Below are 8810 nucleotides of genomic sequence, written 5' to 3'. Positions count from 1 at the left end.
GAGGTTAACTGTTTCACAGAACACAAATTATCTCAGGTTAAATGACAGTGGGTGGACAACAAAGTCAGTCTAATCTTATAGCCTTACACAACTGGGGCAGCCGTGGCCTACTGGTTAGGACCTCGGGCTTGTAACCGAAGGGTTGCCCAGTAGGACAAATGTGGGCGGGGGAATTGGTTGAGCACCGCTCTCCCATGCCCACATCCATGGCTGAAGTGCCCTTGAGCAAGGCACCTAACCCCTCACAGCTCCCCGAGCGCCGCTGTAGCAGGCAGCTCACTGCGCCATGTTTGTGTGCTTCACCTCACTGTGTGTTCACTGTGTGCTGTGTGAGTTTCACTAATTCACTGGATTGGGATAAATGCAGAGACCAAATTTCCCTCAGGGGATCAAAAGAGTATATATACTTATACGACTGCTGTTTTGTAGATCCATAGTTGTGCTTTGCCGGCCACAATAATAACAGTAATAAGTAATAAGTAATTAACTTTGTGAATGCTACCAACATTCTGCAAAGTGACATGCAGCACTGAATAAACCTCCAGTGCATTAGGTAGAAGGTGCAATGTGTAGTGTTTTTTTCTGTTGAGAAAGGTTTCGGTAACAATGCAAGGACAATATAAAGGCGACAGATATTAGTCATCCCATGCACTCTATGTACGCTATTGATTTTGCGCTGTATCTGTATATCTGGCTCTACTTGTCAGGCCACAAAAGTTTTAAGTAAATAACTTACAGGTGTAATAAATAACAATAACAAACAAATGCAAAGGGGGATTGATGCACACGGACATTATCGTGCCAGTATGACATTATTGTAAGTCTGGAGACAACACAACTAGCTTATACTGTGCATTATTAAATTAAACCAATAGACGTGACAGCCGTCCATGTAATACTACTATGGTGTAGTAGTCATTAAAAAACAATACTTTTTGTCATGTCACATGCAACATGAAGATATAATCTCCAACAATCAGTGGTTTTAAAAGTTTGAAAAGTCCAAGGCTGAGCATAAACACAATCTAAAGCATTTTGCCCATGCTAATTTTACGGTATGCAATTCCTGTGGAATTTAAGCCATAAGTCAGCCTGTAAGACAAATGCTGGTGAGCAAAGAAAAATGTACCTATTTTTCTTAAAGATGAGTTTAAAAATCCAGGGCTAATACTGCATGCTTATTGTAAACACTATTTGAGTAAAAACTTCTTTTAAAACATTTTTTTTATCATAATAAAAAATGTCCAATCCTGCATTCAGACTGAAAACATAAGACTTCTGAACTCCAAGCTTTAAAAACAAAGCACATGGACAACGGGCACTTCATAAACCAACAGAAATAAAACATTCTGAACAGTAACAACAGTTCACCATAGAGAGAATCAAACCCCAACAAGCAGGAGTGGACTTAGGAGGATGGGTGTGGACAAGACGGCTAGACGATATGAAATCGCGGACCAGGCGTGGCAATGATGTCGCTGTAGGGCTCGGCCTGCGAAAGCTCCACGGCCTGCTGTTTCTTCAGAACCAGGAAGCTGTAAAACTTGGCGGCAGCCTGCTTCTTGTTGTTGTTCCTGCACAGTTCCAACAGGCTGATGGACTCGGCTCCAGTTTTGGCCAAAACCCTCTACACAGACACCAGATAGGGTAAAGTTCAGTTTCTTTTTCTCTACTGACTTGCCTATAACGGCAAAATGTACTAGGAGATCAATTGCGCTAAATAAAATAATTCTCGATTGGACAATAGTCAAATGAAGCAAAATACTGTGTACGATACCTGAAGGCCATGCAACATCTGCTGGGTTCTCTTGTTCCACCGCCTCTCCTCCTGATCCTGGTCACCACCCTGACCCTCCTCCTCCTGAAGAAAAGAGAAAAAGAAAGTTCAGAGTCAAGGTATAAAAATAATTTGTGTTTGCCTGTGCACTCCTAAACTGAAACATTTAGCTGTGTATCAGTGTAGTGCAATTTACCTGTGTATCGCTGTATCATAGTAACTCCATGACAATGGACAATCTATTCTACAGTATATGACACAAGCACAGACAAGTACGGTTGTGGTAGTGTAATGGTTAAGGAGCTGTGCTAGTGTGCAGTAGCCTGAAAGTTATGGGTTCAATTCCTGGCTTCCACCATTGTGCCCTTGAGCAAGGCACTTAACCGCAAAATTGCTCCGGAGACAACGTAACCCCTTGTAATATAGCTGACATAAGTCACTTTGGACAACAGTGTCGGCAAAATTAACAAATGTGAATGTAAAATGTCCACTGAATTGTGCATGATGACGTCTCACCTCTTCCTCTTCGTCATCATCCTTCTTGTCCTTGCTCTTCTCACCCAGCAGGTCCAGCTCTGGGATGAGCTGACTGAGGTTGGGTGTCTCCTCTGGGGGAAGCTCCACAGGTTGCACAGGCATCTGCGTTGACACTATGGAAGCCCGGTCATCATCAATGATCTACTCACATGAGGAAAGCGGTAGGAAACAACGGTAGTTAGCACTCAACTTTCACATAAATGATTTACCTCAAATACTACAAATATACAAATATAGAATATGATTAACATGAGAACTGTATAAAACTATCCATTATTCTGGAATTGTTCACTTCAGTACAACAAATGGCAAATCCATATGCTCAGAACCCCGTTCACTTACAGCAGTAAATACTGATGTGCATGATCATAGTAGCACTTACGGACATGTTATCCTGGACCTCCTGGGCTTTGCGCTTCTGGCCCCGATGTGAGGAGGGAGGGGGCATCATGGACTCGTCCAGGGTCCTGCTTCCCTCCATGGCCGATGTCTGCAGCACGCTAGGCTCTTCCAGGATTGTCTGGTCTGGGTGCGCGAAAAGATTCATTCTTAAAATATGCTTTATTAATACTTAATGTAATTTCCTGGTGAGTAGGCCTACTGGTGAATTAAGGGGTGATTTGGATCAATTCATTTATCAGAATGTATACAATATTAATGACAAGCAAGGCAGAGATGTTTAATCTTTCTGGACTCTGAGTGAATCCACATGGAGTAACCCTGTGGCTAATCCTGCCCATGGAATTATCGACTTTTACAACACCGCTTTGATCTGTCATGCAAAATGTTATTTATATTAAGCACATGTTAAGCCACTCATCAGCTATCAACTGAAACATTAATATGTAAAGAATATTTTTTTATATTACAGCAATATAATATACATCACTACCGGTAGTCTGATTGTTTTCCAATCAGAAAAACGCTAAATAAATAAATGAAACATACGATGCAAACAAATTCAGATTCACCACACAGAAGCAAGCACATGGTCAAGTAGGCTTGGTTATTATTGTGGATGTGAGCACATGAAGACTGATTGGCCACAAACCCACCAATGATGTCCCTCTGCTGGCCCATGGCTTCCTCCCGAGGAACCTCTGGGTTCTCCAGATCCTTAAGGAACTCGTCCAGGCTGTCGGCCTCGCCCCCTTTTCTCCTCTTTCTCAGCTCATCCGGCACCAGAGGGGTGAGGCATCGCGTAAACATCTGTGCAGACACGACACACACACACATACAGTAAGCACACAGGCTACTCAACTACTGAGCTGAACTACACAGCAAGACCTGCAGAGTCCTAAAAATGTAAAAGCAGAGTAAAAGTAATAGCACTTCCCAGCAGTAATTCATTATGGATATTAACTGCAGCTAGTGGACACAGGAGTTAAAACACAAACTATGGTATTACAATGTCATGTGCAGACAATTAACAAATTTTCCCTATTGAATCCAACATGAATCTTTCATGGAGTCTGGAGTTCTACTTTAGCTCACATAATACAGGCTAACTGAGCTTCTAATGCAAACATAGCACTCAACTAACAACACAAGTCAACCAAGTATAAAACGAGGGGCAATGAGGACAAATGAGGGTCAATATCCTTAAGGCTATGCAATGCATTATGTGTGATTACCCTGCATGACACATGAGTTACGTCGTCACAGCAGAGAGCCGCGTCCCCTGACCTTGAGGAGTCTGCCGTTCCACAGCGGCTGTGCGGGGAGGGAGAAGAGCTTCTCCACGCCACCCGTCTCTTTCCACATCATCAGCTTCTTGGTAGGGGGCGCCAGGTCCAGTGTGGTGACGATGTCCGAGTAGTCGCTCAGCTGGGCCCGGATGGTCTTGCTGTCCAGCTCCTTCACGCTGTCCACGATCAGCTTCCTCTTCCTCTTGGCCTTGGTCTCCTTCACTGTTGTTGAGCCAGAGATACAGTGTAATGGAATGTCAAAGGAGAAGCATTAGCTTTTTCTCAGGAACATCAAAGTCCTTTCAAGAGCTTTCAAGCATATCTGCACATAAACTGATTGCGGGCCTCCTGGTGCTTGTATGGTATGACATACTGATTAAAGCACGGAACAGTACAGTCATGGGGAAAAGTGCACTATTAGAAAATTCCCCTTTGTAAAAGCCCTATCCCCTCCTTCAGATGAACTTTACAGACTTTCCAAATTGTTCTTTCATTTAGGTTTCAACAGGAAGTGCCTTCCAATGCTCTGAAAAAGGAGTTGGCGATCCAGTTTTGAGAAAGAGGCTGCTCTGCGCTCTGACCTGTGATGTCGATGGGCTCCAGGGCGAAGGCCTCCTCTTCGTTGTGCACCAGTGTGGTCTGCTCCGTCTGGTCAGTCATGACAGGCAGCTGCCCCACTGGTCCAGAGTCGGGACTATCAGGGCCTCCGGCTGCAGGATCACCCATCAGAAAATACACCCATTCATAACCCAAAACATGTCAATCCTAGTCTATGACTGCAATTTGTGAGAGACACCAAATTCAAACCTTTACATTCCTAACTACTAGTGACCTACAATCCCCTTCATACAATCCTAATGATTATACATGATCTCACTCTGATTCTTTTCACCTTTCACTCTTTTACATTTCACCTTTTACCTTACACCTTTTCAACTTTCTAGTTTCAGGTTGGAAACTGGCATAGGAAAAGAGCATATTAAGTTTGTTTATTATTGCGCTTCGCAACCAGATAACCCCAAGGGCTAATCTTTTTAAGGGTTAAGGGTGCCATAAGTATATGGGTAAATTTTAGGATCAGAGATCCCTCCCAGCGAATCCGCTCACCTGACATGTTGTCATAGTCATCATCATCATCACCGCCGGGTTCTCCCGCTGGCATCATCACGTTCTCTGTGATAGCTGGAGGGTCATCAAAGATGCCACCACCATCCTCATTGCTCAGGAGCTTGTCAACTGGGAGACGTGTAAATGTTCAGCCTCTTCATCGCATTACTGACTGAGAATCACTCTTCTATTAATTCATTTGGCCTCAGTATGTGGGCATTTTTAACTTTCAACAGAGCTCATTAAAGACAAGGTCCTTAGGAAATGTGAGCTTAACACCTAAACTCTTGGATTTAAGTTAAACAAGTTTACACACACACAGAAATTCATTTAGTTAGTGCTTAATTGTCTGAGATAGGTAATGTATGCATAATTGTTTTTCTTCCAAACTTATGCACACAAACATCTAAATCAATTGGCCATTGTTTATTTATTTATTTTTACCCAGCATGCCTCCTTCGCTGCTCTCCATGGGATTGTCACCAAAGTCGTCCTTGTACTGGTCAAACTCCAGGTGGTTGGACTTGTCAGTTATCTGCCCACTGCTGGACTCTGGCTCTAGGAGCAGGTTGGAAGCAGACGCTCCATGGATAATGTCATCCTCAAAGGCGCTCGCTTCTCTCATCATCTCACGGTCATCCATCCCAAAATCAGCTGAAGGAGCAAAAGAAAAAGGTTGGTTTAAACATAATTCAACCAGGAAAGCAGGCATCACAAGACAAAGATCTTTCATGCATCTTTAGTTGGTCTAGAAAGAGTTACTAGCAGTAGACGATAAGGAGCACAGATGTAGTGCTACATACCAAAGTCATTCTCCTGAAGCAGGTTGAGGTTACCAACCTCCTCCCTCATGGTGATCTCTTCCACACGACTTTGATTCAGACTGAACTGCTGCGCAACATCTATGTCACTGCAAGACACATCAAGCCATCATGAGTATTCCATACTACATAATAATGTCCAATACTCTAGCAGTTGAGGAAAATGAAGAAAGCCCACTCACTCCAGGTCTGGCAGCTGGTCAAAGTCATGGAACTCCTCTGGCAAGGTGATGGCGTTGTAGGCAGCTTCACGGTTCTCCTCCGGTAAGTCCACAACACCTTAATTTCCAAACCATCATCAAACACCAGTCAAAGACATGCCTAAAGAAGATGTTACCTTACCTAGCACTGAATAAAAATGCAGTTCTGTGAAGAATTATTATAAAGAAGTTTCTCAGTTTTCCCATAAATGGCATAATGGCATAACTCAAACTGGGGATTTCCTAGGGCTATGTCAAGCTTTTTAAATCCATAAACAATTAATTAATCTGAACATACCTGGTCGAAACGCCATCTTGATCTTGATGAAGGCCTCGTTACAATCTGCCAGCAGATACTTAGCCTTTCTGTGGTAGATTCTCACTACACCAAGGAGTAAGTGACCGGATGTCCGTAAAGCCATCTTCACCTACAAATGAAATACATAACTTGACAACTTGACTAGTATCAGACTGCATGTATCTAACAGAAAGAAATATGTTTGTTATTTGTATTCGGCAGACATATGTGATGATTGTCAAAATTTATTATTCTATAGGTTACTGGTTCCCATAAGGACTAATGATTCCCAACATTTTCACAAGAATGCACTTGAGGCATGTCCATTTTAAGCATACTACAATGTCAAAGTACATGTTGCAGGACTTCATAAGTGTTGCATCATACTAATATTTTGGCACAGACTGAAGAGATCCACCTTACATGCAATTTTCTGAGGACCTCACCTTGGGAGAAATGATGCTCTCTACACTGCTCTCAAGGTTGCATTCAAACACATGGGCCTTGGTCAGCTTCTTATCCCAGTGGGCCGCCAGCCAAATTTTGGCCAACGGCCCACGCTTGCTGAGAACGAAGTGGGCGTAGAACATTGTCCTGGCACCTCAGACCACCAGGTGGTAGGGGTGGGGGACACCAAACCTGAGGAGTGGAAATGGCATCTTAACAGTTTGCACGACTGACAACCTACAGTTAAATGATAAGGCCTAGTTCCAAGTGTAAACAGACAGTAACAGCTCTGTAACAGTTCCTGCCCATCATTTAAAATAGGTTAGCCTACTTAAGGCTGAATTTTACACGTGACTTTTATCTGTGAAATGTGGTGTTGATCAGTGATCAGACTTTGTGTTGACGAAATCTGGCGTTTGCGTATCGGCACAAATAAAATCACTAATGTTTTGAAGATTAACAAGCGCTATTTGAATGATAGGTTAGACGCATTAGTTGACGTCATACCATCTGAATATCCGTCTAAAATTGTGGATTAGGACATCATACCATAAAAGCGACTGACACTGTAACCGATATGCTGCAGAATTTGACAGCAGTGCCCACAGCTGCGTCTGACAGCGGCCAGTAATGTCGCGAGGTTGACCGACTCGCGCACGAATAAAACCATGCAGTTCCATTTACACAGCCAGCAGTAAGGCTATCAACTCGCCACATACGAAAGAAACGGAAAGGCAAAATACCTTGCTTGCTAGATATCTATTGCTAGCTTTAAAAGCAGCGTCGGCGTTCAGCCTCAGCTGTCACTAAGTGGATACGTCAGCAAGCCATGCTGTATAACGTATTTGCAAGACAAAATGAAAACATCGCAACCATGCATGCAATAACATTGACACGTTTTATTGCATCAAATAACTAATTTCGCCGGGTTTACCCTTCCAGGCGGCCGCAATGTGGCTTTCCACCACCCCTCCTCCTACAGAATCACCAAAATAAGCAAAATGGCGCTGTCCCCCTGCTCTCCATCCGCCCGCCGAAAGGGGGTTTGAATCTACAGGATGTTTATGGTCTAATGTCATGCCAGAGTAGGCGTGGCAGATATAAGCCATGTGCATGAAGAAAATAATAAATGTCTTAGCCTAATGTGTGCCTGTCTGTATGTAGGCTATGTATCTATGTATGTATGTATGTATGTATGTATGTATGTGTGTGTGTGAATACACTAGGCTTATTATTATTTGCAAACATGGGTTCCATCTAAGCCTTTCTAATAGTTATGGAATAGCCTACTAACCACATCAAGCAAGTCCCCCCTGCTTACATCCCAACCACTAAGTGGCAGTGACAACACGCGCATCTGGCAGATTTGCGAGCGGAACGCTGTAGGGAGTAGCCTATAAGTAATTGTTACAAATTGTAACAAAGATACAATCTAGGGTGACGGGTTAGTGTGGGCAAAGAGTATAGAAGTAACAAGAGGCGAAACTCAATAGAACGTTGTCAAAACTGCAACAGAGTTTCGCCTCTTGTTACTTCTATACTCTTTGGTGTGGGTTAGATATTTTTCCAGTTGTGGCAGACAACAGTTGTTTGAGCTCTTTATGAGCTGTGGCCTATATGTATTTATGATTAAGATGATCGGCTAGGCTTCTTTACTGGTTGTAGGCTAGGTCTCTTGTGAATCACACACACACCATTTCATCATCCCCCTCCCACCCACACACCATACCACCACCACCCCTTACACACACATTTATTAGCTTTAACATATATCATTTTTATACCATTTACCTTTTACCATTTACCTTTTAAATTTATTTAAAAGGTAAATGGTAAAAATATTAGTTGTAACACTGATATACATTTAAAACAAAAATACATAGGCTATTTAGTCATCATTTTAAGAGCAAAATCTTAAACAAATAGAGTTGACAC

General features: G+C 42.8%; 1 protein-coding gene across 1 annotated transcript; it reads right to left on the bottom strand.

The window, feature by feature from the left end:
* Positions 1-289: 289 nt before the first annotated feature.
* Positions 290-7908, bottom strand: rad21b (RAD21 cohesin complex component b). Its single transcript, XM_042076580.1, has 14 exons — positions 7810-7908; positions 6875-7067; positions 6429-6558; positions 6113-6209; positions 5913-6019; positions 5554-5763; positions 5110-5238; positions 4584-4712; positions 4001-4224; positions 3370-3523; positions 2697-2839; positions 2294-2455; positions 1778-1861; positions 290-1627 (listed from the first exon to the last, which is right to left on the bottom strand). The coding sequence occupies exons 2-14, from the start codon at positions 7016-7018 to the stop codon at positions 1436-1438; spliced, it is 1905 nt and encodes a 634-aa protein (XP_041932514.1). The 5' UTR covers positions 7019-7067; positions 7810-7908; the 3' UTR covers positions 290-1435.
* Positions 7909-8810: the final 902 nt, after the last annotated feature.

This window comes from Alosa sapidissima, chromosome 21 (assembly GCF_018492685.1).
Source record: "Alosa sapidissima isolate fAloSap1 chromosome 21, fAloSap1.pri, whole genome shotgun sequence".
Taxonomy (NCBI): domain Eukaryota; kingdom Metazoa; phylum Chordata; class Actinopteri; order Clupeiformes; family Clupeidae; genus Alosa; species Alosa sapidissima.
This window is presented reverse-complemented; position numbering and strand designations above follow the sequence as displayed.

Coding starts and splice junctions, on each gene's coding strand:
- rad21b (XM_042076580.1), bottom strand. CDS start 7,018: ATGTTCTACGCCCACTTCGTTCTCAGCAAGCGTGGGCCGTTGGCCAAA. Junction 5,764..5,912: donor GCTTCAGGAGAATGACTTTG/GTATGTAGCACT, acceptor TTGCTCCTTCAG/CTGATTTTGGGATGGATGAC. Junction 4,713..5,109: donor TGACTATGACAACATGTCAG/GTGAGCGGATTC, acceptor GTGATCCTGCAG/CCGGAGGCCCTGATAGTCCC.